This window comes from Poromitra crassiceps, assembly GCF_964638095.1.
Source record: "Poromitra crassiceps genome assembly, chromosome: 4".
Classification (NCBI taxonomy): Eukaryota; Metazoa; Chordata; class Actinopteri; order Beryciformes; family Melamphaidae; genus Poromitra; species Poromitra crassiceps.
The window spans coordinates 30,455,246-30,479,335 of record NC_139626.1 but is presented as its reverse complement, the minus strand read 5'-3'; the positions used below and the strand labels follow the sequence as shown (position 1 = coordinate 30,479,335).

General features: G+C 42.4%; 2 protein-coding genes across 3 annotated transcripts; both read right to left on the bottom strand.

Annotated features, from left to right (window-relative positions):
* Positions 1 to 887: 887 nt before the first annotated feature.
* telo2 (TEL2, telomere maintenance 2, homolog) lies at positions 888 to 18,732 on the bottom strand (the record flags this gene model as incomplete). 2 transcript variants are annotated; one of them, XM_083636237.1, is made up of 20 exons in its annotated part: positions 888 to 1,312; positions 2,991 to 3,106; positions 6,948 to 7,012; positions 7,171 to 7,270; positions 8,526 to 8,617; positions 8,708 to 8,878; positions 10,541 to 10,612; positions 11,622 to 11,738; positions 12,227 to 12,318; positions 12,895 to 12,983; positions 13,116 to 13,211; positions 13,424 to 13,503; positions 14,031 to 14,167; positions 15,700 to 15,841; positions 15,944 to 16,012; positions 16,100 to 16,202; positions 16,349 to 16,496; positions 17,824 to 17,892; positions 18,013 to 18,290; positions 18,392 to 18,732. In XM_083636237.1, the coding sequence occupies 20 exons, from the start codon at positions 18,730 to 18,732 to the stop codon at positions 1,194 to 1,196; spliced, it is 2,496 nt and encodes an 831-aa protein (XP_083492363.1). In that variant the 3' UTR covers positions 888 to 1,193. The 2 variants fall into 2 exon arrangements, with proteins under 2 accessions (XP_083492363.1, XP_083492364.1); XM_083636238.1 differs by lacking the exon at positions 8,708 to 8,878.
* Positions 18,733 to 21,373: 2,641 nt separating this feature from the next.
* On the bottom strand, positions 21,374 to 23,303 carry pnmt (phenylethanolamine N-methyltransferase; the record flags this gene model as incomplete). Its single annotated transcript, XM_083635878.1, has 3 exons — positions 21,374 to 21,812; positions 22,361 to 22,571; positions 23,135 to 23,303. 3 exons carry the CDS (start codon positions 23,301 to 23,303, stop codon positions 21,374 to 21,376), a joined length of 819 nt encoding a protein of 272 aa, XP_083492004.1.
* Between the last annotated feature and the right edge of the window lie 787 nt (positions 23,304 to 24,090).

Below are 24,090 nucleotides of genomic sequence, written 5' to 3'. Positions count from 1 at the left end.
TCCTTGATTTCTGAAACCAAGTAGCCTACCCCCTTTACCCGTCTACATTTTGATAGAAAACTATAGCATATGATGCAATAAATGAATGATAACCCACCTTTTGAAGAATATAAAATAAAAAAATAAGAAATGGGAGTGAAAGAGTTGCAATTAGTGCCTCCAGAGCAGATTTATTTTAAGGTTTCATTTATTTTCATGATTTATTCTTACTGTTTGCCCCCCTTCTCTCAAGTACCCTCTCCACCTCCACATCAACGTACCCCAGTTTGGGAACGACTGCCATACAGGAAAGAGGTTGAAAAGGACATCCTACTTTTGGACAATAATGCCATCCTCTTCTCTTGTCTTTTAAATATTTCACCTGGTAGACAAGTTACATCAAGCTATAGGCATCTCCACATACTGTATATTTAAATATGTGGTGGGTGTGTGTGCGTGCGTGTGCAGACACAGACGCAGAAACACACTCCTTTCCTCTGGTTGGGTGTGTGTTCCAGGATATGTAATACGCCGGGCAGCAGGCGGTTCTTAAAGGAACACTCCGCCCATTTTCAACCAGCTTTGTATCATTAGAACATCAGTAGTATATCAGAAAACTGTAAACGGTTTTGAAGTCTGTCATTTAATTTGACAGTTATTGAGTGTTAAAGTGTGGACCAGCGACATCACTGGTCCACACTAACTCAAATTAATAACTCATTAACTCAAATCAACTCTCAATAACTGTCAAACTATTCATCATTCATCTAGTTTGACAGTTATTGAGAGTTGATTTGCGTTAATGAGTTATTAATTTGAGTTAGTGTGGACCAGTGATGTCACTGGTCCACACTTTAACACTCAATAACTGTCAAATTAAATGACAGACTTCAAAACCGTTTACAGTTTTCTGATATACTACTGATGTTCTAATGATACAAAGCTGGTTGAAAATGGGCGGAGTATCCTTTAAGCTGAAAGGACATCCTTCAGTGTCCAGTACCGTCCACATCCGCCGGCCGCTCTGCTAGCCAACATCCAGTGGGCTGGCACACATCATATCCTCCCCCTCAGTCCCCAGGCTGTGAAGACACAGCCTCATGTGCATTCAAGTCCAGTCGACTGGATCTCTTTCCACATGCGATTACTGAGGCTGTGGTAGGGACCGCTGTGGTCAGGACTGCAGGTCCACAGCTTGATTACTGAGGCTGTGGTCAGGACTGTAGGTCCACAGCTTGTGGATCCAGTTGTTTCTTTAAGCTCTTATCAAGCAGCACCAGACTCTGGACAGCCAGATTCCTGCAATCTGCATCTGGGTCTCCTTCAGCGACATCTGTGAAGAATAATACAACCAAAAACATGATTGAATAGAGGACCGCAGTGATGACGTGTTTTCCTATTTTAAATTATTATTAAAGGAGAATTTCGTTTTTTTTTAACCTGCAGCCCTCTCCTCACATTAATTATGATCTGACGACTCACCCAGTGCTCTCCACAGCATTTTTGTCCGTCATTAATGTATGGAATTGGCCTAGTGATAACAGAACTGAAACATACTGCTTGATCAGCTCAGCGCTTAAAGAGAAGCTATCAAGGTTTTTCAACAGCCCTTGAAATACGATACGATACGATACGAAAACTTTATTGTCCACAGGTGGAAATTTGTCTTTGATTTCACCAAGACGTGTCTTACAAACTTAAAAAACACAAAAACAATACAAGGTGTTAAAGATGACAGTACACATATCGATACAATACAATACAGTTAACACACATTCATCCACCTTCAAACTTAGAATTAAGAATTGAAAATTAAAAATATAAAATATAAAATGTAAAAGACCTACTGTGCAAAAAACCGCAGCAACGCCAAAAAGGCATAAACAAAAAGCATAGCATAGTCTATCGCTTCCTAGTTTTATTTAAAGCCATAATGGCATCTGGGACAAATGACCTCTTGTAGAGGTTTTTCTTTGCCATCGGTTGTCTGTACCGCCTCCCTGAGGGTAAGAACTCAAATTCATTAAAAAGTGGGTGGGACGGATCACTAGTGATACTCTCAGCTTTACTTGTGACTATTTCATCGTACAGACTACTCAGTTGTTTCTGTGGCTTCCCTAGGATCTTAGAGGCCATATTCACTATTCTCTGCAGCTTGTTTCTCCATTTAACGTTCAGATTACCATACCACATGATCATGTTAAAAGATAAGATACTTTCCACTAGGCTCTTATACACTGTTTCAAGAATGTTTTGGCTCACTCCAAAATTATTAAGCTTGCGTAGCAAGTGGAGACGCTGTGAGCATTTTTTGAAAATGTGGTCGGTATTCGCTCTAAAGGTCAGGCTACTGTCTATGTACGTGCCTAGATATTTAAAATCACTGACCATCTCAATTGTTTGTCCATTAAAGATTATGGGCTGCCGCTGGATTGACTTTTTGTTGTTCTGTAGGATAAGCTCCTTAGTCTTAGCAACATTAATTTCTAAAGAGCTTGTAGAGCACCAGTTATGGAGGCTCGTAACATGATTAAAATACATGTTCTCTCTCTCTATGTCCCCTTCCTGCAGGAGAGCAACTAACGCCATGTCATCTGCGTACTTAAATAAACGAAAGTGCCCCTGATCAATCATAAACTCATTTGTGTACGCAGAGAAGAGCGGTGGTGAAAAAATTGTGCCCTGTGGTGCGCCAGTGTTCAACACAATCTCATCTGACACACAACCATTGACCAATACTCTTTGGGGGCGGTCAGAGAGGAAATCTCTGATCCAGTGAATAATGCCACCATTTACCCCTAGGTCGAGTAGTCTCTGCAGAAGTGTATGTATTTGCATGGTATTAAAAGCAGATGTGAAATCAATAAAAAGAACTCTAACATAATTAGTGGGGGCTTGTAGATGCTTCGCTATGGTGTTGAACAAAGTTACAGTTGCGTCATCTGTACCTCTCTTACTTTTATCTGACGATAAAAGGTTCAGACAGATTCCAAAGATTTTCATTTTGTTACCTGCCAGCCACGTCCTGGTCTCAAACAGCTGATCACTGAGGTCCACCAGCAGGCTGTGACTGGGCATGCTCAGAAACACAGAGCAGACGGCGAAAAGGACACCTCGTCTCACCATCCTGTGAGAAACAGATTTCAGGTTACTGAGCTGTCAAGGGTTAGAACATTGCAGGGTGATGGGGTGGCTCAGGGAGTGCTAGGGAAGTAGTTAACTAAATCAAAACCACAGACCTGTATCAAAAGATATACCGTCCGGTAGATCACAAAGGGAGAATGGGCAATGACCTATCTACACCAGTGTGAGGCAGCAATGCACTAACCCGTGCCTAGTCTGCCGGAACTAAAAGAAGAAGAAGCAGCTTATTTTCCTGGTGAGAACATATACACTGGAACCGGGAATCTGTTTAACTCTGTCTGAGGGGACGAAGAAGCTCCTCTCTTATGGGACTCGGATGAATGGTTTAGTTGTGACGTGATTGGAGCTTTGAATGATAACGTTTGTCAGTAAATATGTAGTTTAGGAGGAACGTTCTTGTCACTGTGTGAAATAAATGAAAATGTCTGAAATCCAGAAGCTGAGAGCGGTGGTGAAGCAGCGCCTAACTGTGGCTGTTGAAGACATATTTTGGCTGTAGGAGAGAACGATAGCAGAGTACGAGGAGAAAGCTGCTCGTTCAAAAGAGGAGATCGACCGACAAGAAAAACTGCTGGAAGCTGTGCGGTTACACAGAGAAGCCTTGCCTCCAGACCTCCAGCAGCTGTTGGTCTTTAAAGAAGAGGTTCCCACTGAGCAGCAGGAGGGGAGCCCCAGTCTGCACCAGGAGGACCCAGAGCCCCCACACATTAAAGAGGAACAGGAGGAACTCTGGACCAGTCAGGAGGGAGAGCAGCTTCAGGAGGACCCAGAGCCCCCACACATTAAAGAGGAACAGGAGGAACTCTGGACCAGTCAGGAGGGAGAGCAGCTTCAAGGGCTGGAGGAGGCCCATATCACCAAGTTCCAATTCACTGCTGTTGTCGCTGTGAAGAGTGAAGATGAGGAAGAGAAACCTCAGTCCTCACAGCTTAATCAAAGCCAAACTGAGGAGAACAGAGAGGCAGAGCCTCTAGCCAGCAGCTCAACCGACCAGATGAAAACAGAAGCTGATGGAGAGGACTGTGGAGTATCAGAAACAGCCAGGAACAGTTATCTCCAGCTAGTAATTTACAATCAGCTAGTGATGACAAGACTTCAGACTCTTCTGAACCTGAGACTGAAGACAGAAAAACAGTGACATACTTGGGAAGAAACACTTGAGTTGGTCAGTTTGTGGTAAACGTTTTGGTCTTAAACCAAAGTTGAAAAGACGCATGATAGTCCACAGAGGTGAGAAACAATTTGATTGCTCAGTATGTGGTAAAGGTTTTGTGTGTAAAGATCAGTTGAAGTCACACATGATAGTCCACACAGGTGAGAAACAATTTACATGTATTTGCTCAGTCTGTGGTAAAGGTTTTGGTCAGAAACAACACTTGAAGAGACATGATAGTCCACACAGGAAATAAGCAATTTAATTGCTCAGTCTGTGGTAAAAGTTTTGGTCAAAAAGTAGACTTGAAGAGACACATGATAGTCCACACAGGAGAGAAACAATTTATTTGCTCAGTCTGTGGTAAAGCTTTTTGTCATAAAATACACTTGAACAGACACATGGACATCCACACAGGAGAGTAAACATTTAAAGTCGAGGTGAACCCGTTCGTCACGTGCATCTGAGTCCGTTTCAGACTGAAAACAAATTGAGAGGCGGACCATATACGGTGTCGATTATTTGATTTGACAATTCTGAGGACTGGCTTTGTCATTGGCCAATCCTGGCGTGTTCCACCCCCAAATCGGGTGGGATTCAGCGTGTTGTCGTGCTACGTGAGTGGGATCCGATTTTCTCTTTCTTTTGGAAGAGAAAATTATCGTGAAAAGAAGATTTGATTGACAGCTGCATGTTGTGATATGATTGGTTGAAATGGGGTAGAAATTTGATAGTACTAGGTGACGTCAGCAAACTGTACATTACTGTTATCAATGAAATCTTGAAAAATGAACTTTTGATGTGAAAAAGTGTGAAAAACGAAATAAATTAGGCTTTTGTGATTTTGTTTGCATACATTATTAAATAGGTGCACTGCATACCCAGGTGTTTTATATTTCTGTGCTTTGTTGTGTTATCCAGTGTTTATATCACACACAAAAACCTTCACACTATCACAATTTTTCTTTAATCTGTGGTAAAGGTTTTAGTCCAAATGGAAACAATAGCCCTGTTCAAAACTGTTCCCTATTACAGAAATAGAGGACTAATAGTGTTCACCCTGTTTTCTTTTTTTACTAGTGTCCGGATTCTCAACCTTTAATTTATGAATGAATTGATGAATATGAAGTACTGCCCCTCTAAAGAACTTGCCAATAGACAAAATATATATCTCCTAAAATATCTCCTTGTTTAATTGTGCCTATAATTAATTTCTGAATTTGGATGACCAGATCCCAGCAAACCAAATGTGGGACAAAGAGTATGTTTGTGTGGGACAATGTGGGACACATTACCAATGCTGAGTAGGGCTGCAACTAACGATTATTTTCATTATGGATTAATCTGACGATTATTTTAGACTAATCGATTAATTGTTTGGTCTATTAAAATGTCACCAAATGGTGAAAAATGGCGATCATCTTTTCCCCAAAGCCCAAGACGACATCCTCAAATATCGTCTTTTTCCCCGAACAACAGTCCACAACCCAAAGATCGCCTGTCATAGAAGACTAAAGACTAAACTTTTTTCTCTTAAAAATTTGTCTGTCTCTCAGTGGTTTGACTTTTGAAAATGTAACCTAACTAACTCTATTGTTGTGTGCACAAAGTCATGTTTGGTTTATTTTCTTTTTGGATAACCCTTTATTTGCTTAAGAGGAAGGTTTACTCTGAACATATTTGAGAACAGAATTGATTGATTGATTGATTGATTGATTTTACTCTTTTTGGCAAATAACACCTAGTTTGGTTGATTATTTGGACTTGGCTGTAAAGGAGATTTTTCTTTTGCGAGTGGTTTTCATTGTACGTACAAATACATTGGATTTATATTGAACTCCCTTGTGTTTGCATCGTCGCTCTGCTTATTGTTTGGATTATTTAATTGTTTGCATTCTGCTTAGTGGTTCAGATCGATGCTACAGTATGTGGGTTCATGGCAGAGTGTAACAAACTTAAATGTGAAAACTGTCAGACTAAACTCCGGCTGGCACCCAAAAACCTACAATCTGCTACAGAAAAATGTACATTATTAATGTTTGTTTATTAACTGGCCCCTGCATGGCCTCCTGTCATTTTCAAAAGTGGGCCCAAGCAAAGAAAGTTGAGTTTCCCTGGTCTAGCCTGAGCTGTCATGGTATACCATGCTGTAATGACTCTACAACAGTCTATTTAGGCCTACTGTTATTTGTTTCTATTGGCTTCGGGCCTTTATGAGATCTGTCTTAAGAGCTCAACAGTCACATGACTTTCCGTGACCTTTCCATCCCCAGATGAGAGTTCCCCATTCATTTCCCCCATAGGTATCTCCGACGCACCTGCCTTCAAGAGATTGAAGGTGTGCATCAGCTCCTTCTGACTTTAGCCCATAGACATTTCGAAAAATCCTTCGATAATGAGTTTTTAGGCTGGAACCAAGCCGACCCGTGACCTACTGAATCATGAGTGAACATAAAACATTTCAGTTGGAGCAAGAACAAAAAATAACCAGTGGGAAAAATATCAAATTTTATATATTTTCCCCCACCGTTTTTATTTGTTGCTTTTGTTATTTTTTGCAACTTATGGCTATTTCTGTCATTCCACTAGCAATAAACTACAATGTTCCGTAGGCTCTCCTCACACATTTTAATGTGCATCATCAAACACAGCTGCTATGTACTGTACTTACTGGTCAACATGGTAGCGTACCGCCCACACAAAGTCCAGCAGAGCTCGACCCATTTGACTGGCTACCTGCAAGAATAGAGATCAAGAGATAGCACACACAGAGTTGAAACAAGTTCAAATGTCAAAGTATATAGGTTCAAAACGGATCCTAAAGTCAGAAAACACAACAGAAGAGGATTTATGAGGCTACACTAGCATGGACGAGTGGAGGGAACTTGACCTACTGGCGTGTTGACAGCTAGATGCATGAGGAGGCCCAAGGTGTGGATCAGCCTGCCCAGTACCAGGTGATCACTGCCCAACAGGTCAAAGGTCACCTGAGGTCTAGCAGACAAGTAGTGCATTTCAGTCATGGAAGAATCGTGTCAATTGGAACATGAAATCTATGCTGCAAAAACATTCAGCCTATAGAGCTCAACAGTCACGTGACTATTTTCGTGACATCATTGACCAGGAAGTAAGTACCCCATAGACCACACATGGGCAAAATACGGCCCGCGGGCCGCATGTGGCCCTCAGGCGCCACCTGTGTGCGCCACTACAGTGCACCTGAACGCAACATGCAAGATTCCCGCTGAATAAGTGTCCAAATGTTCATGTCATTCTGGCCAATACTCCACTTCTGTTATAGCATTTCAGTCTGGAATATGGAATATATTTCAATAATCTTTATGACTAAAAGGCTAAAAGTAATCTCATGTGTAAGAAATGACTGTTCTATATTGAAGTAGAAATTTAAATAATTAACTCATTGGTTTTGGATTTATTTAGCTTCAAGAGTGCATTTTTGTTTGTGTGACCCTCAACACAGGCTTTGAGAATCCCGGGCCACTTACTGATACTTATGCTTAAATTAACCCACTCATATTCTGGTTTATTTCAAGAAAAACATTTCAGCTAGTGGAAATTCTAATTGGCTGGTAACTTTAAAATCTAGCAGCCATATTGGCAGGTGGTCAAAAAAGTTAATATCAAGCCCTGAGAGCAGGTGGTGACATAGGAGTGAGTGAGAAAAGGATAAAGTATTGGTGGTTAAGACTGAATAATGACATCACAACTGTTAATTTAAAATGAGTTATTCCTCTAAACCTGGCTTCAAATTACACAAATGTTTCACGCTGACGCCATTCGGCCCTCAGCAAAACCTGGTAGCGAGGACATTTTTTGTGGCCCTCTCTATCATCAAAGTTGCCCATCCATGGGTCACGGCATGACAACATTTGTTCGGCCCCCGGCAACAATCTGGGTTTCTCATGTGGCCCCCCATGAAAAATAGTTGCCCACCCCGAGTTTTGAGGCTGGAACCAAGCCGTGACCTACTGAATCGCCAGTGACCATAAAACATTCGGTTTGGCCCAAAAAGAACAAAAAAGAACAAAAAAGAACAGGGAAAAATATTGAAAATTTGTTGTCCATTGTCTTTTTTTGTTTTTGCACCAGCCTTAAAACTCATTAAAGGATTTTTCGAAATGTCTATGGAGAAAATGAATGGGGGAAATTACGTCCGGGGCAATGACGCCACAAAAAAGTCATGTGACCGTTGAGCTCTATATGCCTGCATAAAAGAACACACACTAACCTGTCATAGCTTCTGAGCAGAGGAAAGAAGAAGTGACCAGCAACGGGGGCGTAACGGTTTCGGGTGTGTTTGGCTGGAGGTTGTGTGGCACCCTATAGCAACAAGAGAAAAGACTGAGATGAAAATGACTAACTATTCGACACAATCGGACTTCTTGTGTAGCCGCAGTCTACTTCAAGTACCTTACTGAGGCGCCTGCTCTTGCTCTGGATCCGCCTCTCTACTACTTGTCGCCAGTGAACTGGATTGTCCCCAGGGTATCGAGTCAATTCGGCAACGGGAGCAATGTCCTTTGATGGATTTCCCTTGTCAGTCATTGGTTGAGAGAGCTCCTGGGCCGACATAGCAAGGACCTGATGTGCCAAAACAGTTTCAGTTACATCGCCTGTAGTGTAGCAATGGACTACTTGCACAACTCCACTACTTCCTGAAATGAGTAGGGCATCTTGGTTTCCTGTCCTACACTATTGGATGAACTGATTAATGTCAGGTGTGCCTGATCACGGTTGTTGTGACTGCAGCAGTCAGGCACACCTGACATTAATCAGTTCATCCAATAGTGTAGGACAGGAAACCAAGATGCCCTACTCATTTCAGGAAGTAGTGGAGTTGTGCAAGTAGTCTATTCATAAACCAATCAAAAATCTCACAAAAATAGCTGTAGGAGGCACACAGCCAGGATGCGAATTGCTGGGGCGGGGGATGAGGGGGAATTCCCTCCCTCTGCTTTTGATATCCCCTCCTCTGCTCATTGATATTTATCCTTGGCGGAGGTTTTTCCCTGCTCCTGGTCAGAATTAATTAAATAAATGCATTTCCTACAGTATGCCCGACAGACTAGTGGGCGGAGGGCTCTCCAAGCCGGGCTATACGGTGGATGTGCAGAACATGCTCCTCTCAGCAGCACCCAGCTCTCCTGTCTCCGTTCCAGCACCTCCATCTGGCTAAACACGTTCCACATTGTGCTATGTCGTGATTATTTTCTATTTAATATGATGTTTGCTGCACGCTGCGCATAGACTGCAGTCACATCCAAGAATGACAGCCGACAGTACTCAAAGGAGCATTAATGAGGGATTTAAATGGCATAAATTATGGTTTATCAAAGCGGAAAAAATTAGCTGCTGAGAGTTTAAAGATGAATAAATTGAATAAGAAGTACCGTAATTGTACCTGCGTACTTCAGAGTTATCATAGAGTTATCATACAGAGTACATCTTCACAAATAATTGATACAGGCAACAAAAAACGCAACGCGTTTCAACCGTTGGTTTTCATCAGGCTGTATGAATTGTATGTATTTATTCATCTTTAAACTCTAAGCAGCTCATTTTTTCGCTTTGATATTCTAGTTGCCTGCTGAGTTGCTCTGGTCCACACCTTTTTGTGCGTTCCTTCATAAATTATGGTTTACCATTTTGTTATAATCACCTCTCCTGTGTCCGGATGAGGAAAGGACAAAGGCATGACCTTGACACCTAGCTCTGGGAGTGAAAATATCACGCTACTTGATGAATTATATTTTTTAAATTGATTAAATATATCTGCAAATGCAGTGGTCAACTTCTAGTTTCATATTCGTTTTATTGAAGTCCATCATTACTTTATAAATGTTACTGTAAAAGCTGCAAGAAATAGCCTAATCCTCCATAGTCTACCTATAGGATGTGGTTCTTCAGATTTATTTTCATGAATTCCTCCCTCATTACCACCACCGAGGTGCCCTTGAGCAATCCTAACCCCAACCGCAGTGGAGCTGCTCAGTGGCCAACAGATCAGTCTGCGGTTGTAGGTTTGAATGTGTGTGGTTTGAATGCGTGTGTGAATGTCATCAGGGCGCTCCTGAAAAAGAGAGCATTGGTCTCAGTGAGACTCCCCGTATAAATAAAGGTTAAAAAAAATGCATGTTTCAAACACACACACACACACCCCCCCCCACCAACCTCTGCCCCACCCCCACAAATCACACCCTGCACACAGCCATGATTAAAAAAAAGTGAAGCTGTTGTTTTCACCTCCAAGATATCCAGCCGCTGACGAAGACTGTAGTTCAAGGAGTAAAACTCTGTGGTCAAATACTGTGTCACCTGTCAGAGAAAGCAAAGTGAAATATTTTGTTTGTAAAAATACAGGTAACGGACCTTTCGGGATGTCACTTCCTGTTGTAGTGTTTGCTAGTACAGTACAATGGACAGGACCGACGGGAATGCTAGGACAGGACTGACAATTCCGTGAAAACCGTCTACAGTAACATTTAGATTTTTAATAGTGTTGTGCATAAGGCATTATAATAGCACATTATGACAGAATTAAAATAACTATATGCATATGCATAATCATAACAATATAATCTGCTATAACATAATATAATACACCAGGGATACTCAACTTGCTTTGCCCGGGGGCCACTTTCGTGAAATGATAGAAGGCCAGGGGCCAGTTAATAAACAAACAATATACATTTTTCTGTAGCGGATTGTAGGTTTTTGGGGTGTCAGCCAGAGTTTAGTCTGACAATGTTGTGCACACCGGATAGTTAGTTAGGTTAAGTTAGTACATACATACAGTAAGTGCCTAGGTAGCAAGCAGACGGCAGTATTTGACAATTTAGCAGCTAAATCATAGATTATTGAAAGATATTCCATATTCCAGACTGAAATGCTATAACAGAAGTGGAGTATTGACCAGAATGACATGAACATTTGGACACTTATTCAGCGGGTATCTTGCATGTTGCGTTGAGGTGCACTGTAAAAAAAAAAATATATATATATATATATATATATATATATATTTATTTATTTTTTGCAATTCCATCGCGGGCCACACGGGGGGCGCCCGCGGGCCGCATGTGGCCCGCGGGCCGCCAGTTGAGTATCACTGGACTAGACCTTTCAGGATGTTAAATATAGTATGATATAGCTTCCATACAGGTAAAGGACTAGACCTTTCAGGATGTTAAATATAGTATGATATAGCTTCCATACAGGTAATGGACTAGACCTTTCAGGATGTTAAATATAGTATGATATAGCTTGAATCCAACTTTTGACAGGAGAGAGACAACAGTGTTAGGACAGAGGTGGGAGATCTTACACGGATGCAGTCAGTGACGGTGAGAGCTACCATAGTAGCCTGCCTGAGAATCAGGAAGCCGACTATGTTGTATTTATCTTCCATGTGAAGAAGCACTTTGGTCAGCTGGACACTGATCTGAAAATGGTAAACATAACAGATGTATTTTATGAGAAATTGTGTATCGTCAGTAATAAAAGTCATAGCAAATGTACAAATTGCCGTCTTAGTGTTAGGTATCTGGAAACAAAACCTATTGACCCTGTATTGATTTAATGATAGTTATTTTAAGGAATCTAAAAACTATCAACAAAAGGCATCAACAACATACTTTGGAATGTTTGTCTTTCAATGAGATATCTTGGGATTTCTTCTTACTTATCTATTGGGGAAATGGTTTGACTGACTGTATTTAAAAAAATCCAGATAAAGTAACTTACTATATAATAGTGCCTTATGAAATGTAGTTTCATTCAAGGAAGTACCATTATAGAATTGGCATAAATTTGAAGTATCGGAATTAACACAGAAAAATAACATGCCAGGCTCAGTAATGCCCAGAGTTTCCATTACCCTTTCTGGACATCAAATGGTTCTGGAAGACTGCTGTGTTATTGGTGTCATACCTCTCTGGCTGTGAAGACGTTCTTCCTCACCAAACCCTCGGCAGCTCTCAGACTGAGCTCCACACGCAGCGGGTCCTCAGAGGACAGAAAGGCTGGATGGGTTGACAGAGAAGATAACAGTGTGTTTCATCAAAGGACTGAGTCTATAAATAGGCCTGCATCAAATGATAGATGAATTAAAACTCCATTAAATTGTTCCATTAAAACTGGGAGCGAAGGATTTCACGGTTGAGTGACGTCACATTCAAACAGTCGGGAAACCAGCCAGGGTTAGCTCTAAACAGGCTAGCCATTGTTAGCAATAACAGTTGATGATAATGCATTTTGCGGTATTTTGAGCATACAAACACTGCAGCAACATGTCCACACAGATAGAAGTTAGACGGTGCTGTAGTGTGTACAGCTGATTTTAATGAGACACAAAAAAGACAGAAGTGCTAATTAATCAACAGTATTCACTACTATTTTAACTACTGTTGATGCGCGGAGCAGCCATCTTGGATTTTTGAGGTCGGGGCTGGTGAGGCTCCTCCGAGTTTGGGAGAGAAAATACGAGCATTGGTGATTGTCACCGTCGGAGCTCATGACCTTTGAACCATCACATTCCTATTTCCCAGTTTGAAAGGAACGGCCCAGATGTCAACGAGGTCAGCTCTGTCCAGCCATACCTTCCAGACAGTCTCGGAGGTAGCGAGGTGGGGATGCTTGACTCATCTCCTGATCGTCAGACATGTCGTACGGGGTGAGCTCATCATCGCTGGCTCGGGAAAAGAATTGGAGTTAAGTCTACGCCTCCATTTAATATGTGTAAAAATGCTAAATCCCTCAACACGATGCTTTTAAAGGCTATTAGTGTTGTTGCTGACTGCGTGACAGAGCTCATTCTTACCTATCCAGGTCAGAGTCTGGGGCAGTATTTGGTGGCTGGGGCACAGCGTTATTTTGGGATGATTTATCCTGAGTGGCTTCCTGAGGCGAATGAACTCTGCAGATGAGATAGAGAGACACCATTAAACATAATCAGTGCATCAATTAAATTAATAATATACTATAAATACTAAGTATTTGTGGAGATTGGTCTGTTGGTCAACTTACCCATTGAAGTGTATTCCTTAAAGTTGGGACAGAAACTATCACACTAACTAAGGAGCAAGGTACCATATACTGTATATAGGTATATAGGTGATCAGTACTAACCCATTTACAGGCTCAGGCTCATCGTCAGTAAGGAGAGTCATCAGAGAGAGCAGCTCCTGAGTTTCCTCATCCTGTTCATACTATAGGAAAACACAATAAATACTGTAAGAGTCATAACCTGGCATATATATATGCCACACACATAAAATACTAATGTAGGCACAATGCTTTTACATTTTCTTTTGGAAGGTTTTGACATTTCCAGTGATAAATCAAATGCTTTCAAGCCCCTTAATGCAGTGATTCTCAAATTTCTTCACATGAAGGACCCCTAAACTGACAAAAAATTAGACCACGGACCCCCATTTGATAGGATTTTGCCCCACAGTCCCCCATATGATAATACGATTGATGCTTTTACAGTAGATGTTTTATTACAGAAAGTGTATAAAACCCATGACCAAAATAGTCATTGTGTTACTGAATGGAATTATAGCTAAAATAAATTGCCCCCTGGAACGCCCTCAAGGACCCCTGGGGGTCCCCGGACCCCCATTTGAGAACCACTGCCTTAGGGCATGATCTTTCACTGCACAATTGCCATAGAGTAGACCAAAAGTGGTTTATTTGAGAGCACTGTCTCCTCTAAATACCACATTAAGCGTACCTCAAATTTCAGCTTGGTCCCATCGATGTCCATGCGGGAGCTCAGGCACTCTCCCACCACCATGCCCATACGCCTGACACGCACCACGCTGCTGTCCAGGTGGCTCTGCATGCCCCCCAACATGCACTGCAGCAACTCTGAGAAAGGAGAAGCACAGCAGTGGGTTTACTGACCAGAGAGAGGAGAGCTGAAAGCAGTGATGTTACAGGTGTAGTGTTACTCGTTTAATTTGGCCACTTTACTGCAGTACCTTGTGTCGGGGGGGGCTCAGGGATTAAAGCAAATAAATAAATATATAAATAAACAAATAAATAAAATCTTCTGACTGAAAATTTTTCTAGGCCTATTTTAGCTATTTCTGGCTTTTTAAAGTGTCTGCTTTTTTGCAGCGTGCGGGCGCTTCCCATAGGTTTTCATGTAAAAACAAAAAAAAAGTGGACAGTGTGTACATACATGTATCACTCATTTCACTCTAAAGTTCCCAAACACCCAGTACTGATGCATGAATTGTGTTCCAGGGTGAATCAGTATGTTATAGGTTCCAACATAGACATATGCAAATTAGTGGCTATAATAAATCACAATTCATTATGTTGTTGTTTTTATAAAGTCAAACAGAATTTTTCACAATAAAAGCTTTCATTCAAACTCAATACAATAGACAAATTTAAATAAAATAATATACATAGGGGCTTTAATTTTTGTACTTTTCACATTTCATATCTGACTCCAATTGGCTGAAATCCATCATAGAGACTGAGAACTTTAATCCCCGGGAGGCTTTTGTGATTTAAATGTTGTCTTTGTTCTTTACAAAAGCCCCTCCTCACTGCTTCCATGTACCCCCCAAAAAAGTATATACTCTGATATACGATATAATCTGTATTTGTACCAGAGACCCATGTGAAAATGACATCTGTTGTCAATCTTTATAGAACATTTCATAAACATAACAGCAGCATAAAATGCTTCATAACAAAAACAGAAATATAGATATGGAATTAGACCGGCCAAATAACACACACTGTCTTTGACATTTGTGCACAGTGCATCACATCCAAAACAATCCCAGGACGGTTCCATGTTCAGTGTCTGCATATTGGTTGCACTACATTTATTTGTCCAGCAGATGTCACACATGCTGTGTTAAAATACAGAGTTGTCAGCCTGAAACAGACTTTGGAGATACGTTTTCAATAGCAATGAAAGAAGGGTGTGTTATTTTATGCAGGGTTTCTGCAGCAAGTTAAATGTAATACTTTTTAAGACCATTATATTAATGTAATTTACTACCATTTCATGTATAGTGGCAAAAAAAGTACGAGGGGGGAAATCGGGCTTTGCTGCTCCCGATGTGAAACTATATTGGGTGATGGTAGCAGGTTTTTGCTGTTGGCTTTTTACAGCAAGCTTTTATGCGAGACTGAAGTTAATGCAACTTTATAAAAGTAACGTTAACTGCATAACCCAAACAATTTAACCGAAACGCTATTTAAGAGATTTTATATCAATCCAGTCCAATTTAAGACATTTTAAGGTCTAAAATTCAGGATTTTAGACTTTTTTAAGACCCAGCGGAAACCCTGTTATAGAGCCTTGAACACTTGTATTCTGACTGTTTGCATTGATTTCTTTGAGTGAATTGAGGCAGACGTGTTGAGCACTGTACCTGAACGCAGCTCCTCCAGTTCAGAGTCATTCAGCAGTCCCACACAGAGCAGTAAGGCCTTGCTGACATACAGCTGCTGTTCTAAAGGTGTGTGTCTCACTGCGCTGGGGTTGGCCCAAGCCTGGCACAGTGACCGCAAGACCTGACCACACACACACACACACACACACACACAAATGTATGTCAAAACCATTCATGTGTATAATAGTATACATCATTAGACTGCTAAACCCTGAGTACCCACCTGGACGACCAGCGGCCTTCGATCCCGGTCTGCTGCAAGGTAACCCATGAGAATTCTCAAAACTCGAGTCTGGGGAAACAACATTTGACACAAAGTAAAACAAATGCTTCACCACATAGGAGATACTGACAAGCTGGGATTGATTCACCTTCTCACCTCATACTTGTATTGGAGCAATAGCAGTTTATGAGTGACGACAAACTGGGCCTTTTTATTCTTCAGCACTAGATTCCCTATGATCCTGCCCAGGGCGTCCGGCCTGAAGAACCAGAGGAGAGAGACTGGTATATAGGCAGAAACAGACGAATTGACAGCTGTGTACATGCCCATAACTGCCCACCCATTCTAAATGAAGATGCTTTAAATTCTTAAAAGGCCCTCGGTCTAAAGAGGTTAACGACTTACCCACTGACAGCCTGCACCAGCCCAGTGAGCACGCTCTCCAGCCACCGCTCTGGAACGTTCTCCAGCAGCTTCCAGCAAACCCTCTGCCACACCATGTCTGAGCGTGTGGAGACGGAGAGCCGAGGAGCCATCACTGCCAGCACCGACGCTGTGAAAACAGATGCACCACGAAGATCTATGGAGTTTTGTGTAAAGACTGACCCCGCATTCACACTAAGAGCAAGTATCCGGAAGTCCATTACAGAGGGGAGCGACCAGGAAAACCCGATCAACTAGCGCAGCGGCCGGTTCCCAAGCTTTTCCAACTCAGGGCCCACTTGAAAATCTCAAGGCTTTCCGCGGCCGACCTCTGACCCCATAAAAAATATGGAGGCCAAATAATGCATTCTTCTCAGAGCACTTTTTATTTTCCAGTCACAAACACAGCATTTGAAACATGTTGCATTTTCAGTGTTACAGTTTTCAAGGAGCCGTTCATCAGCAGCAAGGGTTTTCTAAATGAGTTTAATGTATTCATTTATTTATTTTACAGTGTAATTATTTGGTGACCTAGCGGAATACCTGTGCAGTGTACATTACATTAGATTATATTACGTCATTTAGTTACAATATCACATTTTGTCAATAGTAGAGAAATCAACGATATGCAACACAATCTATGACAGTTACAACCTTTTGAAGGAATAGAGTAACACTTGTAGAAAGTAGTTTGAGAAGGAATTAGTAACATTAGTTGGATTTTTTTTTTCCATTTTTTTGAGAAGAGAGAGAAAGATGTTAGTTCAAGACAGGCCCAGGTGGAGGCTGAAAAGGTGTGTTTTAGTCTTCACCGAAAGATGTATCGACTCAGGTGTAAATGTTGCATTCTCTGCACGCCCAACCTATACGGACTGTGTGCTTGCAGGCTGGCTGGGCAGCGGAGACAGACATTTCTGCATTTTGTTTGTTCCCGAGACCCATAAAATGACGTAAGATTTGCTGAAAATAGCTCCCCAACAGATACATACTGTATGTGTTTGATGTGCATACAAAGAACTGGCGCGATCAAGGGGGGGGGTCACAATTTCCCTCTCCCTGGAGCTGCAGGTTGCTCCACTGACAGCTCCTCAACTCGCCTTGACTGCAGCCCAACTGTGGACACTCCGCCCCGGTTGTGCAACATGGCCCAATTTCTGCCATTAAACTGCACATTCGGCAATTCATCTGCCTAATTACCTAATTCAAAAATCCAGCTGCATTAGGTCACCCACAGGGGTGCTCTTTACTTCCTCAAAGATTCAGCACGATCGCATGTAAAATGGCGTCGCTGTGGCCCAACACAATTCTGCTCACTCACTCACACACAGGCACTTTGCATTCTTATCATAGGAGGATAGGAGGATGTGTGGACAGTCTCAACAAGCTTTTCGCCACAGCTGAACTTTTCACAGCCATCAACAGCCAATTAGAATAACTCCAAATGTAATTAAACTCACCACTATGCCCCTGGATACACACTTTCCCAAGTGCCTGAGCCACAAAGGTCAAGGAACAGTCTTTCCCATCTGTTAAAAAAAAAAGAGACATAAATACACTGGATCAGAAATGGCAATTTTGATAGCACACACAACAATACATCTTCATCTGTCTCACTATTGCGAGGATTTTAACAGATGCTCCCTCACCTCTGAGAGCTTGGCAGGTCCTCTCTAGGGCGGTGAGCATCTCTGCAGCCAGTAGTGGGTAGTACTGCTGAGGAAGAAAGAGGGGCTTGTTGTTGGGATGCAGCCAGTTGGCGATGAGGTCCGGCAGGGCTGCCAAACGCCCCAGCAGGGTCTCTCGGAGCTGGGGGGAGTCAGAGGGACCTGCCTCCAGACAGTGGGACCATAGGAGGTCAGCAAGACGACCACTCCGAAGGAAGGTCTCGGTAAGGCCGACCAAGTGGTCCAGACTTGTGCTAGGTCTGCAGTGGAGAAACAATGTCACAGAGGAGTCAAACAGAGAGAATCAGAGTTTTCACAGCATCACACATCCATTTCCCCTCTTCCAGCAGCACCCACCTACCTCAGTGTTCCTATCCCTTCCATCAGCACCAGCAGGGCCTGCTCTGGAGGACCTAGGAGGAAGAGGCCATCCCATAACTCTGCGCGCTGCCCTGCTGTGAGGAGCCTCAGCCAATCGGCATTGATGCTGCTAATGAGAAACTGAAGGGTGTGGGTGTAGTGGGCTCTCCTGAACTCCGCCCGCTGAAACAGCAAGGTTGAACTGCCCGGCCCTTCATCCAGGTAAGAGTGGAGAGTTTGAAAAGCGGTGACAATGTCCTTGTTGTCCGAGGAAGTGGTGAGGGTCCGGACACATCGGCCCACCACTACACGAACCTCGGTATTTGGGGTGAGGGACTCCATCGTTGATATGGCACCCTACCTACAGTTAACTTCAAGAATGTCAATCCTGTAGGTGGCATCCGCAGAGAGAAGTAATGGTTAATGTGTTATACCTCTTAACCCAGTGGTTCTCACGTGGGGTCCAGGGACCGCCAGGGGTCCTTGAGAGAGTTCCTGGGGGTCCCCACAATATAAGTTAACACTTTAGAGGATGTAGAATAATTACTGTTTTGATTGTAGCTTCTCTTTTATCTCTCTAACATACCTGCAATACAGTCATAGAATTCTGGACAAAATCATATCTGACCATATATTTTCAGAATTGAATTCAAGATTGTCCATGGCCCGAACAAGTACTAGTTAAATTATGGACCACTGAAGGTTGAGAATCACTGCCATAACCAGTAAGGTTTCAAAAACACCTTCTTAAAAAAAAAAAAAAAAACGAGTAACGTTACACAGCTCTGGCTACACACGCCTCTCGTGCAAGTACGTTATTATTATTTTTTTGAGTACCGTATTTGAGTACTACAGCAAGCGAACAGAAATCTTACTTTGCTACTAACTACAGACATACGTTACGGTCACTATAAACATTTATTTCCCTCGTGATACGGTTCTCTGTCCACAAATAACGTTAGCCTGCCTACCTCTGCTCGCATGATGTTTCTTCATTGTGTTCCATCAAAATATGTCCGTACAAAGCTAGGAAACCCAAGAAGCGATCCGGGGGGAGTCTGGCGTGACCGGTGTGACATTCAAGAAGCCAACGTTTCTTCTTAACACTTCCCTTATGTTTGTTTCAGCAGTCATGTGTTCAATTTTTTACAGGCTACAGCCTGACAGATAAAACATGAGCTCGTAGATTCGTCAGCTTCCCAGGCTAGGTCAATTACTCTTGATGATCTGTTTTTATTAAAACAAGAAGAGTAGGCTAAAGTCACATTTACCAGGAAGATAGGCTAACACTAATAGGTAAAAAAAAAAAAAAAAAAAAAAAATACTAAAACAAGTGCATTTGAGTGTTTTCCATGGATTTCTTAAAGAAATATCTGTGAACAGAAATATTTAGGCCCCAATTTAAAACATTGAAAAGTGGAGGACATGAAAATAGATATGAAAAGTAGCCTATAAAATGCAAGAGTAAAATCACATCTAAAGGAAAATAATATGATATAATATTACAGTGCAGATGAGTCAATTAAAGGCAGAGCTGATAAAAGTCTTCTAGCTGCGGCCAGCATATCAGCTATAATTCACTCTGTTGGTTGGTCCACCAAAAAATGTTGGCCCACAAAAGCAATGTCAAATTTCACAGTGGAGTGGATGACATCACAGTGGAGTGGATGACGTCAGGATATCTGGCCGCAACTATTCAAGAGTCACGCTTGTTTTTGTTTTGTTTTTTGTTTACACCGCAATGTTTTCTTGAACATATAAATTATACATTATCGTACAATACTAATGGATATTTACTTGGGCAACAAAAGTGAAATACTTCATCACCCTGGAAGACATTTTTCTCCTTAGTGGACTAGTCAAATAAAATTAGGAGTTCAGTGAAATATTTCATTCAATCATGTTTGACTTGTCATTCTTTTCTCAATAATGCAAATTAAACTACCCTAATTGTACATGAAATACTAAGGAAGGTTAACCAACCAACCAAAACAACCAAAGTAACCAACCAACCAACCAACGAATAACTTGTTGTTGTTGTTGTTGTTGTTGTTGTTGTTGTTGTTGTTGTTGTTGTTGTTGTTGTTGTTGTTGTTGTTGTCCGTCACGATGTGAGTGAGTGTGATGTGGACCCAAATGCAGGACACAGAGGCAGGAGAGTAGGAATGAACAAAGGATTTACTGTATCACAATGCAATTCACTCACTCACTATTTCCCATGTAGCCTGTGTTTATCTAGTGAACTACTGTATGTAGTGTTTATCATATAGTGAACTATTTGGGCAATGATCAAACACGTTTCGGACACTACCCCACTCTTCTTCTCCTTTGGTAAACGTGACAGCAGTGGTACAGTAGGCTACATGGGAGAAAATGTAGGGTAGGGTTAGGGTTAGGAATTGCAGTGCATTGTGGGTATTTTATGGTGGACTAGTGAATCAAATTAACATTTGGGAATTCGGACACTAAAATGGCCAACTATATAGTCCACTTTAATGTAGGCCTACCCTACTACTACAACCATTTAAAGGTGCTATATGTTGATAGCATTAACATTCAACATTGATAACATTCTAGATGTTACACTCCCCCTCCCCCTCATTACATCACATCACAACATGACTGTTGCTTGGAAACAGAATGTAGTCTTGTCTAGGTCTATATGGTCTTTAGATTCAAGAATAAAAAAAACTCAATATCTACAACCATCAGAAATTTTACATAGACATAAACAAAACATTAATTTTGGACCCATCAAACAAATTTAAATGATTCATTCACAATCATAACTTTTTTTTTTTAGGAAAAACAATAGCCTACTTTTATTCCACACCATAAGCTCAGTGGATGTATTTTATTATTATCATTTGTCTAGGATACATACACATTTTTATCAATAAGATCTTCATATTCTCACCTGAATGATTTTAATGGTCCACCTTTAATCGCTTTCATCTCCTTTTCCTCCACTTCCACTCACCCTTTAACACTTCCTTGCCTTTACAAAAAACACCCCCGTCACATCATCCACCCCCACCCTCATGTCCTGAGGCAGTGTGTAAACCTCCAGCCTGATCAGAGTGTAGCCGCTCTCCTTCAAACTACCACAGACCTGGGCCTCGTCCAGGGGCACCACAGGGATCTTTACCCCCGGCCCCCCGAGGTAGTAGCTCTCTCCCAGGGCTCCGATGAGGAGAAGGTGGCCACCGGGCCGCAGGAGCTGCCGGATGTGTCCCAGGGCGCGGGTGAAGGCGGCCAGGTCCGGGCTGACGCTCTCCAGGCAGAAGCAGGACACCAGGCAGTCGGCACCCGCAGAGGGAAGGGCATCCGGGGACAGAGGCAGGGGGGAGTGCACATCGATAGGCAGGATGTCCGACACCACCAGACGTAGCCTGGCTGCTTTCTCTGTCCATGCTGAAGGCCTAATAACATCATCGAATCAACAAAATCAGATATAGGCTAGTGGCCTTCGTATGGCAGTGCATTATACTGATTCTAGTGATAATATTTTATACCATATTTGGTTTCTGAATGCATCAACCAAATTCTTATCCACTCTCTTTCTTATCACATTAACTTATCATACACACAAATACCTAGAATCACACAATGGGTTTCATTGCAGTCACATTTAGGGAAGGCATCGCATCACGGGTCCCTGAGACCCTGCGACACTATAAGGAAGTGCTTAGTATTTTCAAACATAAGCCTATGATGAGGGTTCTCACACCAAGGGAAGAGGAAGGGAACCTGGAAGGACGCAAGATGGGAAGGAACAGCCTATATCAGGAAGGGGGGGTCACTTGCTATTCATATTCGAAGAGTATATCTTAATTCATCATAAAAAAGGTTTTACAAGTGCTTCATAATATCCAGGAGATCTGGGAATATTTCATAATTTTCACTGACAAGTTCTACTTTCACAACAGCTATTTTGTCTGAGAATAGAGGAGAAGGGACGTGGCCGTACCGTCGGCCTTCCAGCTTGCAGACGTGCTGCAGGTAAGGGGTCCAGTCGAGGCTGCAGCCTCCCTGGTCCTGCAGCCAGCGCCTCAGCTCCTGCCGGTTCACCTCCAGGAAGTCTGTGAGGAGCACCCTGCCGAACACCTCACAGCCGCTCAGCACCTGGTACAGAGTGGGACCCGAACCCACATCCACCAGCAGCTCACCACTCACATCGCCTGGGAGAGGAAAGAGAGAAAGAAAGAAAGAAAGAAAGAAAGAAAGAAAGAAAGAAAGAAAGAAAGAAAGAAAGAAAGAAAGAAAGAAAGAAAGAAAGAAAGAAAGAAAGAAAGAAAGAAAGAAAGAAAGAAAGAAAGAAAGAAAGGGATGGGTGGAAACAGAATGTAATAGAAAGATAATATGGAGGGTGAGTCAGGTTTGAGGAGAGGAGAGCGAGTTGCATTTGAGAATAAAGAATGATAGAGAGAAGAAACAAAGATTTGGCTCCAAAGCGAGCAATATCCATCATTTGAAAAACTGCCATCAAAGTGAACGCTGATGTGGGGAAAATGAAACTAAACATAATTATTATTGAAATCAACTATCAGACATTAAGCTCACAAATCATTACGTTAGATGATGTAACCGAAAGTGTGTGATTTCTTTTTTAAATACTACAACATGAACACCAGGACATGATTTTTTTTTACAGCATTTTGTTAAGCTTACACACGCATTCAATCCACTGTGCCTGCTCCTTACTATGCCTTCAGTGAAAGCTGCAGGCAGGCCAGCTCCTTACCTTCAGTGAAAGCTCGATGCAGGCAGGCCAGCTTCCATGGCACAATGCTGTCCTGTCGCTCAAAGTCAGCCCGTGGTGCAGTGTAGTTATACTGGAGATAAGAGACGGGGTCAAAGCCCTGGTAGCAGGCCGCCATAGCTGCCACAGCATCTTCTGTGCCCTTCTCCATCCTCTTTTTCTCTTCTTCTGTTCTCTTTAACTGTAGCCTAACTCGGTTATCTCTCTCTCTCCCTCTCTCTCTCTCTCTCTCTCTCTCTCTCTCTCTCACCTGGTCCCTCTCCTCTCTGCTCTCTCCTTCAGGTCTACCACTGACTCCCTTGGTCCTAACCTTATATGTTTACCCACTCAACAGCCAATATAAACCACTCCCCTCAGGACGCAGGCTCAGAACCCCACTCCATAGAACAACAAGGACAAACAGAACATTCATCCCTGACTCTGATACCCCCCCCCCCCCCCCCCAGCACCACCCATCCCCAACCCCTCCCCTAGCCCAATCTTGTGATGTGTTGATGTTGCCAATAATTGTTGTTGTTGTCTTGTGGTGTTGTCCTGTCTGTTGTTTTTGATGTCCTTTTTGCCAATGACCATGATGTACAAACCAATTTTCGTAACGGACAAATAAATACTTCATTCATTCATTCATTCATTCATTATATACTTGCAGGTGTGTGTGTGTGCGTGTGCGTGTGCGTGTGCGCGTGCATGCGTGTGTGCGTGTGTGTGTGTGTGTGTGTGTGTGTGTCTGTGTGTGTGTGTGTGTGTGTGTGTGTGTGTGTGTGTGTGTGTGTGTGTGTGTGCGCGCGTGCGTGCGTGTCCGCTTTGGGCTAGTCTGAGCTCCACTGGCAGAGATAGTTATCCTCTTTTACCTGATAGCATTTGTTCTGTCTTCCTGCCCCGAGGCACTGATGCCATCATATCAGGGGGCTTTGGGCAACATTGGACCCACTAATGGA